Source organism: Manis pentadactyla, chromosome 13, assembly GCF_030020395.1.
Source record: "Manis pentadactyla isolate mManPen7 chromosome 13, mManPen7.hap1, whole genome shotgun sequence".
Lineage (NCBI taxonomy): Eukaryota > Metazoa > Chordata > Mammalia > Pholidota > Manidae > Manis > Manis pentadactyla.
Genome location: NC_080031.1, coordinates 17,324,362 through 17,342,539, shown reverse-complemented (window position 1 = coordinate 17,342,539; position 18,178 = coordinate 17,324,362). Strand labels below are relative to the sequence as shown.

At 45.3% G+C, this 18,178-nt stretch overlaps 1 protein-coding gene across 6 annotated transcripts in view; it reads right to left on the bottom strand.

The window, feature by feature from the left end:
* The window catches only part of NTM (neurotrimin), a 913,692-nt gene that overhangs the window by 4,658 nt on the left and 890,856 nt on the right, over positions 1-18,178 (bottom strand). For 3 of the 6 annotated variants that reach the window (XM_036930127.2, XM_036930133.2, XM_036930125.2), the window contains 5 exons: positions 15,875-16,009; positions 13,825-13,945; positions 9,434-9,585; positions 6,310-6,345; positions 1,040-1,072 (listed from right to left, as the gene is read on the bottom strand). In XM_036930127.2, coding sequence (XP_036786022.1) covers positions 1,040-1,072; positions 6,310-6,345; positions 9,434-9,585; positions 13,825-13,945; positions 15,875-16,009 — 477 coding nt within the window. The remainder of the gene's footprint in view (positions 1-1,039; positions 1,073-6,309; positions 6,346-9,433; positions 9,586-13,824; positions 13,946-15,874; positions 16,010-18,178) is intronic. The other 3 variants (XM_036930131.2, XM_036930129.2, XM_036930132.2) reach the window with 3 other exon arrangements.

The window sequence follows — 18,178 nt, the reverse complement described above, 5'->3', positions numbered from 1 at the left end:
GGTGTTCCCAGCCTCTTAAAGACACTTGTGTACAAGATGAGGATTATTATCTCCTTCTCTAATATGTGGAAATAACCTTGGAGAGCTTAAGTGATTTCCTCACAGTCCCTTGACTTTTGCCTCCAAGTGCAATTTCCCTTCCACTAATTCGGAACTGTCACTTTGTGTAACCCACACATCTTCAGAGGATGAAGAGAGGAGAGAGAATGAGGCCACAGGGCCTGCCGCAGCTGGGTACCAGGTAAGGTGGGAGCCACACAGGCCATCCCACACTTACCAGGCAGATGCAAGGCCTTCTCAGAGCCTGTGCTGGCCAGAGGGACAGCGCAGCCCATCTGCCTGGTGACATGGCCTTACAGAAGAGGCTCTGTTCTTCATCCAGCTTTGCCTTCCCTCTGTGCTGGATGCCTTTATTGCCTCTATCTCATTAGAGAGCTGTGAAGGCCTAAAGAGACCAATTACCAGGACAGTTAGGGTCTCAGAGAACTGTGATGAGTGTCCATTACCCGTCAGAAACATCTGGCAGCAATGAAAGCCTCAAATAAGATGCATTTTATTCATAGCCAAGTGACTCACCCAAGAACCTCCCCCTTCCTTCCACATTCCCCTCCCTCCCGGCATGTCCCTTCCAGCTCCAAGTTAGAGAGAGAGAAAGAGAGAATGGGGTAAGCAAAGGGCAGCATGCAAGGCCCAGGTCTAAGGAGGTCATCACATTAGTGCATCCTTGTGCAAGGAGAGAGGCAGGCCTGCTACAGAGATGCACAGACACGGGGCTATTCTGGGCACTGACAGGTGCTCATTAGTGCCACCAGCAAAGAGAAGTTAGACTTCTGCAAGTGGAAGCTACACAGGGAGAATGGGGTGTCCTTGCGGCTGGGTTAATCTGCATTGACACAGAGATGGCCCAAGGTCAGGGAGGGTTCCTCCTGGGCTACTTCCTGGGGTTAGCTCAGAAGAGAAGGCATCAGAGGAAGGTGAAGCGTTTTGCACACCCCATCCCCACTGAGGCAGCAGCTGCCTGGAAAATGTGTATACCAACCTTTCCAAGGGCTCAGAGCAGTACTTTTCACTTCTAAAAGAAATTAAGAACAAGTCACTGTTACGGTAAAGCAGTCAGAGGCATGCACTTTGCCCCTATGTGTTCTGGGAACAGGCCAGCCCCACACTGGCCCCTTGCTGTCCTGACCCCAGCTGAGCCCTCACACACGCATCCTGGCCGGGGGAGCCAGCCACCTTAAGGGCTGAGTTGAGGACTAAGGAGAGGAATAGTGATCGGAATGGCTCCTTGGTCCGAGGACAATCAGCCAGCTTCATCTTAGCAGGGCCTCAAGTATACCTTGGGGCTCCAAGCCAATAAATGTTTCTTTCTAAACCAACTTTCTGCCTTTGGCCACAAGATCATCCCCTGATAAGTTGAAGTCTGTAGGGCTTAAGTACATAATTGGTTGATACAAATCGATTATATTACAGTGATTTGGATTTAGGTGCCTCTGCGATATCTGGCATATAAAAGTTTGACTGGGATTTACCTATGCATTTGAGAAACATTGCTGAGCTTGCCTCCATGTGCCAGAGAAGCTCAGACCTTTGATACCTGACTCCTCTTGATGAGTCAGATTATACAGCAAGCGGGCCCAGGGTTCTCATCTCTCTGGGCCACCCCGAGGCAAGGAGGCCTGCATCTGGGCTGCCACCCTGGCACTTGCTGGGAGCCACCTATGGAAATGCTTAGATGCCAGCTCCTCCCTGCTGACAGCACCATGAAAGACTGACGTTTCACCAACTTGAAGATCTCAGAACAATCGAAGGAGCCTTTTGTAGGGATTGTAACTAGAGCGTCTGCAGTTTGTTCAATCTGGATGTAGAAAGGCTAGGAAATCCTTCCAAAATGTATATTCATACCAAAGCCCCGTGATGTCCACTTTAAATATCTTACAATTTTATTTACACATCCCTCAATAAAGCTGAAAAGAAAAGAAAATGACATTAAAGTCTTTTGCACCATGTGATACTGTTCTTTATGCAAAGGTCCTTGCATAGAGAAGGGAAGACCACCTCGCTATAACTCAGCCTAAACTCCACTAAAACATTTGACCAAAAGCAGATGAATACATACTTGCTCATTCAAGTTCTTAACCTTTCTTTAATAGCACCTAACATATGCAATCCCTCTTGGTCTAAATGGACATTAGTGACCCTAAAAAGCCACTCTGAGAAAGATGGAAGGGGTGATCTATGATCAAAGATCAAAGGGTGATCTAAAGAAGATCTGATGTAAAGCCAGGGGGTCAGAGAAAAGCAGGGGTGTTGGTTGTCTTCATGGTTAGCAAGGATAGTCCCTTGTAGTGTTTACTGGGCTCTAAAACCCAGCCCAGAAGCTAAGGAGAGGCTCGCTTCATTCAGGAGCCACTGGCTTCTCTGGGCAAGGAGGCAATTCGCAGGAGGGAGGAGAGTCCGGAGAGGATCTTGGAGGGACAAAGCAGTCATAGTCCTTTCACCCCCAAACCACAAGCAGTGCAAATGGAGGGTTTATTTCGGGGAGGGTCACCCACAGGGTGGGCAGGGGGGCTGTGGTTTAAACTCTGTTGAAGGAAGGACACAAGACAGGGTTCTCCTTGGTAGTCCAACATGTTGGAACTTTCAGAAAGATAAATAAATTGAAAGCATAAGTTGCCACAGTGTTCCAGATAGGAGAAGTGGTTTTCCATAAAACAAAGATCTGAAAACAACTTCAGCTTAATTGTTCCCATCTAGCTATTTTTTTCACTGACTCTCCATCAAGCACTCCTTGCAAGACCAACACTCCTTAGTATCCACCCAGGTAAAGGTAAAGGACCACCTTGAATCTCATGCTTAACCTTGGCTAGAAGTTTTCCTTGGGCTTTTTCAGGAAGCAGTGTTCCAACTCTTCTGGTTAACTAGAATGCCCTGTCCCCCTTATATCTACTGTAGTGATGTTGGGAATATGCCAAGATATTCTTTATTTTATTCTAAACTCGTCAGACTGCACTACAGTTCATTCCTTTCAGTTGGTACTGAAAGGAGATGTAGAAATACTAATGCTGTTTTTTATAACATTCTTGACGTGGGGTCCAAGTGCAGAAGTCTGAGCCTTGCCTGAGCCTCCAAAGTGAGCACGAGTCACACACCCAAGTGTGTGAGCTCATCTTCACCATCAAGGAAACAAACAATCCCTTGAAATTCAAGCATGTGTTTTCCTCACCAAGAGCTTGACTGAATGTTGTAATCTTTTTGCTGCTCTATTAATGAAAAGGCAGGTAGAGTGGGAAAAAAATATTCAAAATAAAGAAAGAAAGAATGAGAGAAAAGAGAAAGGAAAAGAACCATTTGCCTCAAGGACTCCAGCCAGCATCTCTGGTCAACCCACCAGTGATCTTTCTCATCACCAAAGCCAATGCTTGTAGCTGAGCGCAAGTACCCAGGAAATTACAGGGCTGCTGCCTGGTTCTGGCGGCTAGAGGAAAGCTGGTTTCATGCCAGGATGCATATATGAACCTTCTAGAAAGATCTTTTGTTTTTGTTTTTACACCTTTTGCATTTAGACACTTGTGCCATAGAAATGTTAACTGCTGGATGGATGGATCCAATTAACAGCTTTAATCCTCTGCCAGGAAGAACAGATCATCTCTCCTACTACAGTTTTTTTGCTTGTGGTACAGAGTTTACTTACTCCCCCATTCTTTAATAAGTGGGTTTGATGGTTACAGTGAGGTTCACAGACATTAATCAGCCAACCTCTCCCAGCCCACTGATACCATCAAATCTGCCTTCATGCCTGGGAGATAAAAGACAAAGGACCGTAGAAGGGAAATGAACAGCCCCCAAGTCGCTGAGTTTGCAGCGTGGCCCTGGCACACTTGCCTGTGAGGGATGGTGGCTCATCCCTAAGTCCTTATTTATCATGGCAGGAGTCCTGCACCACCAAATATTAATACGAGAGGGTGACATGCAATCTGTTGTGTTTGCAAAAGGGGAGCAGAGAAATACTTTAAGCACAGCAGAAAATGCTGAGGAGGGATGATTCTCTTATCAAAATCTTTCTACTCCATCCAGACATTGAGTAACAAAAAACTTCTGTTAAAGTCAAGTGTTCCCAGTTAGTGGGAATCTGTGCATTCATGTAAAACTTGCTTGGTCTATCTGAGATAAGATGAGCATAATGTGGGGGTATTCCCTGAGAAAATAGGTAGCTCTCTATTCTATGGGAGACAAGCAGAGGAGGAGGGACAGATGGACAAACAGAAATAAAGCACACAGGTGAGTGAGGGAAATGCCCTAGGTTTGAGGCCTATTTTCCACTAAATTATTCCTTAGTTGTATGAAAGAGTCCAACAGCTGTACTAAAGACCCTACGAATCCAAGTCCTGGAATGTTCCAGATATCTGTAAGCTACAGCTTCTGGCCTTGACCCATTGCCCTGAACTCAGCAAGGATGAGGGGTTAAGAGCAGCCTGAGAAAGGAGAGCAGAGAGCTGGTGCAGAGATCCTTGTGCCACACTCAGCATTGACAGTAGGGGGAGGGGAGGCAGGACAGCTTCGCCTCAGCGGTAGGAGGCTGATAATGGGGTTCCTGCACCTGCGGGGCTCAGCAGCCAGGGGGTGGTTTGCTTGTTTCTGGCTGGTTCTATTGTTGGCTTTGGGGTGGGACAACACGCTCTCTATCTATACCATCAGTTAAATACTAACTCCTTAGCAACCTCTACCTGTTTTAAATGTACCCACTCACTCTGAGAACGAAGAACTGAGTGATCGGAACGAGCTCGGTTCGTTCTGAAAGTCACCCTGTGCCATCATCGGCGTGAGCCTGACTCTCACACTCCCCTTTCACCGTTTATGTTGGCTACTTTCTAACGCTCTCTACATCTGTGGACATCCTTGCACAGGGGTCTGATACATGTAAGTCAAGTCATACGTGGAACCTGAGTATTTACACTGACGTCACTTTCTCTTTCAGGTCTTTGTCTGGCTTTCCTGCCTGTGGTCCGTCTCCACAGCACTCCACGTCACTCAGGTGAATCCGCTTGAGTCTTTTCATCATAAAAATATTTTCCTCACCTGTCACACAGCCTCCCATGTAACTCGTTTCCTTCCATTCCTCCCCCACCCCCATCTTCCAGGTCTGATGCCATCCTCCGTTGACTGCTTGAACAGCCCGATGTGAACTGATGAGTAGCACGGGTGTAGGGAGAGGTGGAATGAGAAAGGTCAGGGCGTTGGCGTGGAAGGCAGGAAAAGCCATCCCCCCACTGTCCTCACAGCTCCCCTCCTGCTAGCCTCTCGTGTGGTTGGCACCGTCCTGAGGCAAACAGCTGCCCTTTCAGCCCGGGTTTCATCTACCGCTGACCTGGGCGCACTGCTGCCCAGATGCTCGGTCACGGGCCCAGGGAATCACTTATGCTAGGCTAGTAACCTTGGGGAAGTCTGAAGGGCTTTGCAAATAGAAGCGAGAGATGCAGGAGTCATACCAGGGGCAGACCGTGAGGTGGACAGGGGTGCAGAGCGGCTGGGGAAAAGAGCTCCAAGGAGCACATGAACCCCTGTGACGTCACGCCGAGGAAGGTCCCTGTGTCCTCCAGTTTGCATCTGGAGACTGGACGCTAATGATTCGAAACGCACCCAGCAGTTTTCAAAGTCTTTTCAATGTGCATTCTTGGTTGAAATGTTGGAAAGACACTAAGTAGATAAGGCAGATCAACTCTATTTTACATAAGAGGAAACTGAGTCTAAGTTATGTTCAGTGACGTGCCTGACAGCAGGCAAGTATGAGATGTCAGGCTCCGAGGTAGGACTCGGAGGGATCCCACTCCAGATGGCTGCTCATTGGCCGCAGTGCCCACCTTCCTCCCCTGGAGAACCTCCTCAGGAGCCGGATGATGCATTTTAGGGAATATTTGAATTTTTATGCACATGGTGTTGCTTCTGTTGCTGAGGAATAATCAATAGGACTCGTTACAGACACTGCACAGCTGGTTGGATTTGTCTTCCTATTGGGCCAGCCTCACTCTCTCAACCTTTTGCCCACCCAGATCTCTGGGCTTTGAGGTGTTCATAGACGTTTCTTTCCCTTGCCCCTCCCAAGCCCTCCAGGGAAGTGTGCACAGGCTCTGAGCAGAGAAAAGGGGACTCTCCTTAGGATTTTCTAAGCTCCCAGTAATATCTTTGAAGCCACTGTCATCCTCTAAGCAACTTCACAGATTAGAGCCTTGGGTAATGGAGGTTTAGGGCAGGGGTGGGGGGCTCTGGGAGAAAGGGAGGGGAGAGAAACCGTCCGGCATGGGGGATACTGACCTTGCAACAAAGTTGAGCTTGTAGGCTCATTTAGTTCTAAATCGGGTGAGGGACATACAGGAGAGAAAAATGAAAACAAACACATATATTATATACAGTAGCTATATATTTGTCATATATAGTTTGTATACTGACTTTTACAAACATTTCTGCAGGCATGGATAAATAAAGGAAGACATAAAAACCAAGGTTGGTAGGACAAGAGGTAGCATGAGAAACACTAAAGGGCTTTCTGCTTCCAAACCTGGACACCGGGAGGGAGGGAGTTGCTGGCCATAGGACGGTTTCCAGGGCAGAAGGATGGACTCCCGGCAGGTGCTGGGATGAGGTACTGACTTGGGAACAAAGGACTGAAGTCCCTTTGCAGGTGAGGTTTCTGTTCCACACCCTCCCCCCTTGTTTGAGTTTGGGAGAACAAGTTCAGGAATTTCTGATCCTATGGCATGAAGCAGGAAGAAGGGTCTCTGAGAAACCGTGGTGATTCAAGATGGTGGGAGCAGAATTCTGTGCCTCATCTGGGCTATGCAGCCTCAGGTGCACAGGACCCTACTGCGTCTGCCTGCAAGGACCAGCCCTGCCCCTGTCTAATTTAAGTACACTTTGAGTCCAGCGCCAGCACCCCTCACTTCACAACCTCAGGCCTTGTGAAAAGGGTGTGCAGTTTATGCACAGGTTGGTGGCAAAATGATGATAATTTTGCTTGTTTCCTGTGATGCTCTCCTTCACCAAAAAGTTTGTATATTCACATAAAGTAAGTGCTGCTTTCTGACCTGTCCATGTCTGTTTCTTGGCTCTGAGCTGTGATGTTGTCTGCTAATGGGAAATGACATGGAAAACTCTCTAATAAGTTTATATTTGTCACAAAGCCTTATTGATGGTGCATCTCAATAATGAGTTTAGGGGCTGCAATGTCTGGACTAGCCTCAGTGAGTGCCAGCAGGGTAGAATTGCCCATCTTGCACATTAATGGGATTTACTAGATCCTTGGAACTATGACACCCATGAGCATTTCTGTGATAGGCTCCTCAGAACTGACCTCTTCGTTGAGGCTAAAATAGTTGTTTCTGTTTGGTTAAGTTTGGAACATGTACCAAACTTTTTCTCCTTCTTAGAGATTTAGCATGTGATGATGTGATGGATCTTAGACCTCCTGCATTAAAGAACATTCCCACATGGACACATTCATCTTTGTTTGACTCAGTCTCAACTGAAATTATTTGAATACATACTATCACTTTTTAATGCTTTTTTTTGACAACCCTAGACTCCCGGAAGCTGGCAACTGTTGGAACGTCCCAAATGACGCACAGGGTGAATACTGACAAAACGATGGCACGAAGGCAGAGGTTTTAATTGCCACACATGGGTCTGCTGAAAAGAGCAGATTTATGACACAAGCTTCACGACATTCCTTGTCACAAATGCCAGCAAGTTCATTCTTAAAGTCTGTTGCTTCTCCTTCTGATCTTAAGATCGCTTAAAGGGAAGAGGCCAGGGAATTAGACAGGAATGATAAAGCCAGTTGCAAAACCATTTCATGCACCCAAATCAGAAGGGCGAGGTCCAAAGAGGAGGAAGACTGCTTACAGGAATGAGGACCACTGTGGGTGCAAGGCAGAGGGCAGGACTGGGGGCCTAGCGAGAGCCTTAGATGTGCAGGGCATGAGAAGGAGGGGTTCGCTCCTCTCTAATCATGGCCCTTCTCTGGAGGTGGACAGACACCTGCCAAAATGTCAAAGGGCCTGACAAACGTGAGGGGCAATTATGACTATCCCTGTGTGAGAGATGTCAGACAGATCAATCACACTAATCACAGCTGTGCCTATTCTGAGCTACCAGCTTTGGGGTCAAAGACAGCCTTCCCCTTCCCAGCCCTCCTCCCAGCCGTGCTTGATTTTATGTGTTGGACAGAAGAGGGATAAAATGTGATTCGGAAGCAGAGATGGAACAATGGAGTGCATGTGCCATGGAGGGGATGTGGCAGGGGTAGTGGTTGAGGGCAAGGGGCTGGAAGCTATGGGATTTTCAAGCATTCTCAAAATAAAAGGAATGTGTGTTCTTGCCAATTACTGCTAACTTCCTCACCTTTCCCTCCCCACCACATTCAAGAGTGATTATTAACATGGGAGTCTAGGGGAATGGATTAGAAAGCTTCTAAGCTAACCAAATGTGTTGGATAGTGAGGGATTTTTCCCCTTAAGCGACCGTAAATGAACCATGTGTTCTGTAGGGAGAATCTGTCTCCATCAAGAGATGAAAGCCATCCCTGGGTGCCTGGAGCCCTGTCCGCTGACACAGACACAATGTAAGCTCACGCCTGTGTCATTGTCCCACTCACGGGAGCTGGAGACACACAAGGTCTAATCAGGGTGCTGGTTTATTTGTTTCCTTTACATTCTTTTAGCAGCCAGTGCAGTTATCAGACATGCAATGAACACAGAGCAATTTGCCTCACACTCATTAGTCCTTCAATAAATAGTTGTTTAATGAATGAATGCATGAATGACTATGGGATTCTGTCAGGATGGTGTCTTGGCTGGACAAATATATCTTAATCCAGCCAGACAGCATCCATTGACTCAAATGGAGCACCAGGGAAATCCCATTTTCTATGTTAATTCTCCCTCTAAAGCTAATATTATTCAGGATCCCAAGGTCCAGGATTCTATGTTCATAAATATAATTTAGTTTCTCTCATGTTCCAATGGCCAGGAAAACTTTCAGAAATAGTTAACATTTTATACTAATCCTTTGAACAACATAGTGAAATCATAAATGTCCTCTTTGGGTTCTACACTATTATGTCCAATTATAATCCCCACGGCCAGTTTAGGAGAGATATCACTGAGAAGAAAAAATTAAATGTCACCTCAGCTTCCCAATTCCCCTCTCTCCTGTCTCAGGATTTTTCCCATTATAGAATGAAATATGAACATTCTTTTTACTTTTTTTTCCCCCTACTCCAGGCATCCGCTTTGAAGTGGACACTAGTTTTCTCTTCCCTTCGTTGCTCCTTCTTACCTCCCCGCCTCACCCCTGATTCTCCTGTGTGCCCCCCGGCCTCTTCCCAAGGCCTCCCTTCCCCGTGGCCCTTCCCCCTGCCCAGCTCAGGGCTCAGTCTCACCGAACAGCGTAAGGCTGGCATTGGTGTGGCCCAGTCTATTGGAGGCCACGCAAGTGTAGTTCCCGTAGTCGTGCTCAGACACGTTGAAGAAGATGAGTTTTGAGAGGAAAGGTCTGTTTTCCACTTTGACCCCTTTCTTTCCTTCAACCAGCCTGAGACAAACAAGGGAGAGACAGAAAAAGGAGATGGTTATATTTTTCTCATAGAAAGAAGACAGACTCGGGAATGAAGGATCTCATTGACCCCTTTGTGACATCGTTATAACCACTTCTTCCTCCGTTCAACTACACAGCAAGTTCACACACAAGGACACATGTAACTGTATTTGCTGTGTGTCCCTGGAGGCACTCTTGGCCTGTACAGATATCCATCTCCTTATACAGATATTTAAGTCCTCTGAAGGCAAATGCCTTCAGAAGACCTAACGCGCCAGCTGTGTGACATTCAGCATGATGTTATTCACACAGTAGGTGCTCATGACCTGGTCCTCACTGTTGTGGATCATGGTGGCAATGAAGATGACGAAAACCATGGAAATGAAAAACACATCTTCAAAGAGAACAACCGCTGGAGGGGTTTGAAAGGGCGATGTTTTCCAGGCATCTTGGGAGTAAAGTTTTCTCTCAAGAACTTGAGAGATAATACCTTGCTTTTGGCTGTGAATAAGGTAAAAGAACCAGGGAGCATTTTGACATCAGGGGACTCTGAAGGGCTTGGAAGAGGTAATCTGCCTAGAGTGTGGGAAGGATTGTAGATTCTTAAGAACATGACCCCATAGGGCCAGGACAGTCTCCCTGAGCAATCCATTATGGCAATTTGTAGGGGCCTGCAAAGAGATACCACAGATAGTTAGTGGGGAAAACAGTTAGATGTACTCATTAGAACCACGGATTCCATTTTGGGGCAGATGGAGAAGGTAAGAAGAAACCTGCTGTCAGGGTTGGCAGGGCCATTGCCTCCTCTTTCGAGGTTGTAAGCCACAATTCCTACTACAATTGCATGTCCACTGGGAAATTATGAGACCACCTCTCTTCCTTTTAAAGCATCTGGAGTGTCCTATTTCAGAGAACAGGCTTTAAGCCAAACTTTTACCTTCCTTGAGATAATTTGTCTTCCTTGTCCAGAAGCTGAGTCTATGTTATGGGAAAGGTAAATGCTATTGGGGAAAAAAATATTTCTGAATGGAGAGTCCCAGGGAACATGGAGACAAACCTAAACTGCCTTGTTTAGGGCCTGGTTGGGGCAGGATGTACAGACAGTAAACCATTTCAAGGTATCAGAACAGAATCAGGGGACATGAATTGGGGCAAATGGCTGCATCATTAAACCAAGAAAAACAATATTTGGGGAAGAAATGGAAAGTGAAACTCAGCAAGACAATGACAAGAACATCTTTGTAAACTTGAACATGTGATTCAATACAATATATTTTTATGGAGTCAGACGTCAAGAGCACTGTCTGTCCCTGAGTCACAGTGTGTTCCTGGCATAGAGGACAGCCACTTGATCATTATCTGAAGGTGTTGTCTCTGTAGGACTCTGGAGTGATTCTCTCCATCACCAAAGAAGAGAGCCAGGTTCTGGCTTCAGTTGTCACCCAACATGCGTCTCTGGGGAAGTCAGGAGGTTGGTTGGAGGAACTTGCCTTGCTTTTCATTATGTAGGTTTTCCTGGGAGCCTTTCTCTCTCATAAGCGAGGGGTCAATGAACTGGCCTGAGTCCACGAACTTCATTAAAATCTTCATTAAAATGTGAGCGCTGTCTGAATGGAATAAGGCATCCGTCTGTGCAGCCAGAAACCAGTAATATTTCCAGCTTGTTATGTAGATATTGATCCTCTAGGGGGTGCTGTCCAAAGAGGGCGCTACAGCCCGCCCACCAGGAGGCTTCTGCAAAACTGTTCAAGCGTATTGATCCCATTTGCCATTTTGATGCCATTCCTGGGCTGGGGAAGAAGCCTTCACATCAGAACCAAACTGTGAATTACATTTCGGCTCTGCAGTGGAGAAAGGCACTTACCGAAGCAGGCTCCTGCTTGACAGCTCCGAAGTGTCTTTAGCTAGAAACAGTGTAAGGTGCCCAAACGTCACTTTGCGGCACTTTGCAGCTTCTGGGACGGCACACTAGCCTTTCTCTGTGTGGTCACACCTTTGCCCAGCCCACAACTGCTACCGTGCTTCGGTTTCTTAATGAACCTGCGAGCTTTTCATTGGCTCATGTCACATGGACGGGTGGCCCTTAAGTACTGCGTTCCATCTTCTCTCCCTCTGATTGATGACCCACATGGCAGCATGCAGTTGAGTGGCACTAGTCCACAATCAGAAGTTTTCTACCCTACATTTTGAGATATCTGCCCGATCCCATCACTCGGAGATCTGCTTTGCCTCAGAAGTGCACTTATCTTGCTGGGAATGTGAGCGAGGGTGGAGCTCACCTCCCCGTGGGCAGATGCAGATGCCCTCTGAGCGCTACCTGGAGGAGGCAGCCTGCCCTCCTCGGTGGCCCAGGAAAGCGGGATAGTGGCAAGGACCTCAGAGGCAGAGGTGGTCTTCTTGAGCTGAGTGCCAGGAGGACAGACAACTCCACCAATGGGAGAATACTGGAAATAAATAAATGAGGAGCCAGTGGAAAACTGACCAGACTCCATTAGTGGGGAGACAAGGAGCCTCCTTGAGAAGAACTCAGATGGAGGAGGAAGCAAAGGCGCCTGAGCTAGAGGCCTCTGAACCTCCCCCGGGCCTCTATCTGGCCTTCTCCGCCTGGGTGAATGGTGCCGCAGACTGCCGTCCCTCCTGTGACCCACAAACCTACAAAGCTGAGCTCTCTCTTCCCTTTTCTCCCCAGTGGCCACTTTTGCCTATGACCTGCTCTACTTGCCTCCACATACTTTAAGACCTTGCTTTCCCCTATGTTTTCCTTGCATTTTTCTTCCATACAAAATAAGAACAACAGGATGTGGCTGATGAGTTTTCACAAAGACCTGGGCACCTGAAGGTTTGGGGTCTGACCCGGCAGCTCCATGGTTTTTGTTTTCTTCTGACACCACATCTTCTATATGAAAGAAGGAAGGGAGGGACAAGGAGGAAGGATTTCTAAGAGAGATGACCATGTCCATTTATTGGGAAAATGCTGTTCCCTTCTGCTTGACTCTGAATACTTGGATGGAGTGGGGGGAAATCAGCTGTCTCTCCTTAGCTCTGAGTTTGCTTTTACTCCTTTCACCTCAGTCCCTTCCTCTACAAAATGGGCTGGATGAACGCAACACGCCTCAGTAAGAGGTTGCCAGCGCTTGTACTTAGCAATGAAAAGCACTACATCTCACTCGGAAGGATTAGGGTAAGACACAATGAATCATATGAGTAAGTGACAGGGTTGTAGACAAAATCTAATGACTGATTCAGAGGCTGGAAGAGCTTCTGCTGTCTGACCAACCTCTGGATAAGGAAACCCCAGGCACATGGGAGGGGTCTTCAGTAGTGCAGGCAACAGCTGAGACACCCTGGGCCCAGAACTGCTCTCTGCTCCCCTTCTCACAATTCTGCTGTCATCGTTTCTCACTCAGCCTCTTGGCCTGTCACCTCTTCCTCCCCCGTAACCCACACACCCCTCAGGACATTTTGCATGCCCCCCATCCCCATCTGTTATGCAGGGGCTCTGAAATGGACAGCTCTTCCCATTGTTGCTCATCCCCCTTCACATAGCTCTTTGATAACGGTAATTGTCATGTTGCCTGGCTGCGCCGAGCTGCTGATCCCGTGCTAACGTGCTATTTGATAACTCCTCGCGGTGACAATCTTCAGTGAATCACAACAAATATCTCCACGATGGCTGCCACAATGGAAGAGAAGGGAATAGCCCCCTCTCTTTTCTTCTTCAGGGAAAGAACAACCTGGGCACAAAGGGAGGGCTTAATCGGGTCATGGACTCTCTTATTCACTGCCACTGATACTGTCTGCTTCTGGCCTGGAGACTGGCTAGCTACAGCTAAGTCGCTAGCCACTCCCAGCACCCCGCGAGCACCCTTACTTCTTAATGCGAGCCTGACGATGTGTTAAAAATAGCTTCCGGCCGAACACATTATTTCCTTGGCCTATAAAAAATTTACAAACTTTACACAGGCCTCTTGGTTTCCTTTGAGATCTTGCTTTTCTGAAAAAAGTTTAGGCTTGTTGGCTGGTGAGCTTACTGCGCATGGCAACATTAAAAACAAAGGTGAAGTCCACTAATAATAAGAAAAGATGTGTTTACACACAGTTTCCCCCTTATGGGCACGAGGTACCCTGCCCATGAGAAGAGGGTTTTGTGGGGATTCATTTTGCAACCACCTGGAATTAGGACTTGAAAGCGCTTTCCTCCTTCTGCGGGGGAGGTGGGCAGGGAGGGAGGCTTACCTTTTGTCATCCTTGTACCACTGGAATTCTGCTGAGGGGACTGCTGAAGCTTCACACTGTAGTGTCCCCTTTTGTCCCACGGGGACACCTGTGCCCTTAGCTTCTGAAATGTATGGTGGATCTGCAGAGAGAAGACCCGTCGTCCTGTAAAATGCATTCTGAAGTGAGGCAGCCTGTCTCATTCACCGATTCTGTTGTTCACTCCCTGCTCTACCTCAGCTTCATGGAGCTGACAAATTGCTGTACTAACTGTGCCAGAGAATGAAGCCATTCAGGGTTGTTCTGAAAGAAAATTTGGTCTCCCTAGCATGTATTACTTCTGTTCCCCTCTCTTCAAAAGTGGGATGACCAGGTATTCAGGCATATTTCCTGTTTAAACTTTTTAACTTTCATAGGATGATGCCAACCCATCAACCCTATGCTCCAAGGGTTGACACTCAGCACCTTTAATCAGCCTTATAGAATTTCTGCACACTACGTTCTTGCCAGAGTATATAACCCTGAACTACTCAATTCCCATCAAAAGCTCAGTTGCAAGAAATAATATTCACAGAGAATTGCCTGAAGGATAGATAGATCAGTCATTCTAGGTATTCTAAAATGTATCCCTGAGTCAAGCCAGACCAAACCAGATCCAGATACTGGGCCCACATTCATTTGAAGTCTTTACCTAACCATCCTACAGTCTGCATGGAAGTACATTATGACAAATGGCCATAATAAACTCGCCATACTACTTACTGCGGAAATAGCATATGTGATGTTGTTGACTATATCTCAAAGTGCTCTATTTGTGGAGACCCTAAAGAGAAATATCTTTGGGGTTTCACTAACAGGAAAAGCAGGGCTTTTCCCAAACAATGAGTTTGCTTTTATTTTATGGACATAAAGTTTAAAGCAAATGTTTCCCTTCTTTGTTTTAGCAACTCAGCCAAACACCTAGCCATTCTGGACCTGCATCTAGCCACCTAGTGGTACATATTTCATGTGCTGACTTATCCCTAGCTTTCACTTATTTTCCTAACTAAGTTTACCCTTTGCTTACATTTCCTTACTCTTTAGGATAATTTTTTTTAACAACGGCTAGTCATCTTAAGCCTCTTTTTTAACAAAAACTGTGCTGCCAATTTTGGTATAAAAAATGGTAACACTGTTATTCCTATTTCCTTGCTTCTTAAAGCATTAATTAGGTTCAGATTACAACAGAAACCAAACTATGAAAGTCAAGAATGAACAATCACCAATACATAACATTCTTCCTCTATGTCTACCCCACCCAAGTTTTGAAGGGAAAGCTTCTTGTCTGCTGGATTCGTTCTTGTGTTCTATTCTGTCATAAGACTTCCTGGAAAGCGCAAAGCAAAGAAAAACGTTCAAAATGTCATAAAGAACTGAATGTACAAAATGAGGAATTAAGAGGGAGAGGGTGAGAGAGAGAGAAGGTGAAGTTGAGTAGGAAAGGTGTAGAGAGAATTTGGATGGTTGATAAAAGAGAATGAGGGGTCTAGAGCAGTGGCCTCCAAACCTTTTGGATTCTGTACTTGTTATCGGTCAAAATCAGGTTTTGAGATACACCCTCTAATATGTATATGTTTATCTATATGTAAATTATGAATATATACCATGTGCATTGACTTACATCATTGTAAAAGGATGAGATAAAATAATGTACTGTACATGGAAATTATAATATTTCCTTTACACATAGAGTTTTTGTGTCTCCTATTATGGATATGACAGGTCTAGAGAATGAGAAGCTTGGAAACATTATGAGTAAAGTATGGGAAAAACAGGGATTCAAAGACACATTTATATAAATTATGCACCGACTATAAGTCAAGTTTGGGCCTGTGTTAAATTCCTTTGGGATACATTGTCTTTTTAAAACTAGAGTTTGGATTTGTTGCCCTTGAAAGCAGTGAATGGGCCAAGGTGCTGCATTATTTACTGTGCTGAGTCAGCAGCTGGCTCTGCTACCTGGCTCTTGGTTGTGGCTATGACAGCAGCCAGGCCCATGCGGGTGCAGGACGGGGTCCCTGAGTCCACTCACAGTTCACGGTGACCTTTACTCTCCGGACCACCGGCGCAGCCACGTCATTGGAAGCACTGCACTCGTAGTCCCCCGACTGCTCCCGCGTGATGCCCTGGATTTCCAGGTATTCATCTTCACTCACAAAGCCCACAGCTACAGGAGAAGGTATGGTGAAGTTGGAGAAAAAAACACCGAAGGCATAAACTTAGAAAACAAAGTATAAGATGGTTATGTCTGCAGAGAACGTGCCACTTCTGAGTTCGGATTCTGATGAGCTGTGCTGATGGTCCCTGCCCTGACTGTCCGCGGCTTCCATCAAAATAGTACCTGCAGTACTTGAGGTGGGGATTTAATAAGGTGGGTAACTGATGAACCACTGTGTTGTATACTTAAAAACAATATAAGATTACATATCAATAATACTTCAATTAAAAAAAAAAAAGAACTTTTCTTAAGTTCTCCAGTGGATCCACAGAAATGTTTGTGTTCCTACCGGGACTGAACACAGTGCCTAGAGAGTTACTGGTCCTCAGTAAGTGACTGATAATTTTGACAGTTACACTGCCCAAATCTTACATAGCAGGTGAGCTCTGGGATTTGAGTTAGGTAACTTATGTGAATATCAACTCTTTCTGATCTCAAGGTATCATTGAGACTGAACCTTAAAGTGTGTAGGTGATCACTTCAACCCAGACTATGGATCAATTAAAATACCCCACTAGCATTTATACACATACATACACACACAGTCATAAAAGGCAATGGAAATACTTATAAAATAAATTTAAATTTCTGTTCTTAAATGTAGATACACAATGGGATAAGCAAAATGCACTTTTCTAAACTTTAATCTGCTAGAGCTCTTGGTTACATGATCCTGAAGACAAACCATCAAAAGGGACTCCATACTCTAAACACAAACAGGGCAGAGGGCAAAGGGCAAGAAGACACGTCTGCATATCTTACTCTGTCCCTTCACCATCCTGAGACTCAGGCTCTCTATTGAAAAACAATAACAACCCTCTACCTACTAGTCATCCTACCTGACACCTTGATATAAACCTCCAAATATGGAAAGCCTAGAAGATGGGCTCACAATTCCCACCCATAATCACCTGGGCTTTAGCTTCCATGCAGAAAGGCAATGGAGAACACAAGTAACTGCTTGTGCCAAAGCAATCTTGAAAAAAGAGAACAAAGCTGGCATATCCTACTCCCTGATGTCAGGCTATACTACAAAGCTACAGTAATCAGAACAGTATAGCACTGGTGTAAGAACACACATATATCAATGGAACAGAACAGAGAGCCCAGAAATAAACCCACAATTATATGGTCAATTAATATATGACAAGAGAGGTAAAAATATACAGTGGGGAGAAAGGATGGTCTTTTTGATCAATGGTGGTGGGAAAACTGGATAACTATATGCAAAAGAATGAAACTGGACCACTGTGCTACACCACAGAAAAAAATAAACTCAGAATGGATTAAAAACCTAAATATAACACCTGAAACCATAAAACCACTAGACAAAAACATAGGCAGTAAACTCTTGAATATAAGCATTAGTAATTTTTTCTAGATATGTCTCCGCAGACAAGGGAAACAAAAGCAAAAATAAATAAATGGGACTGCATCAAACTAAAATGGCTGCACAGCACAGAAAACTAACAACAAACCAAAAGGCAACTTACTCTATGGGAGAATATATTTGCAAATTAAATATCCAATAAAGGGCTAATACCCAAAATATATAAAGAACTCATATAGTTCAACACCAAAAACACAACTAATTTGATTAAAAAATGGATTGAGGACCTTTACAGACATTTTCCTAAGGAGACATACAGACAGACAACAGAATGGATAGATACTCAATATCTCTAATCATTGCTATCACCTCACACCAGACAGAATGGGTAGTATCAAAACGATAGAAAGTAACAATTGTCATAAGGATGTCCAGAAAAGGGAACCTTCATACATTGTTGATGGGAATAAAAATTGATACAGCCACTGTGGTAAAAAGTATGGAGGTTTCTCAAAAAAACTAAAAAGAGAAATACTGTATGACTCAGCAATTGCACTTCTGGGAATTTAACTGAAGAAAACAAAATCACTAATTAAAAAAAAAAAGATAAATGTACCCCTATGTTTATCAGAGCCTTGCTTACAATACACGAAATATGGAAGAAACCTAAGTGTCCATTCATAGATGGATGGATAATAAAGATAACATACACAATAGAATACTAGCTATAGAAAAGGGTGAAAGCTTTCCATTTGTGACAACATGGTTGGACCTAGAGGGTATTATGC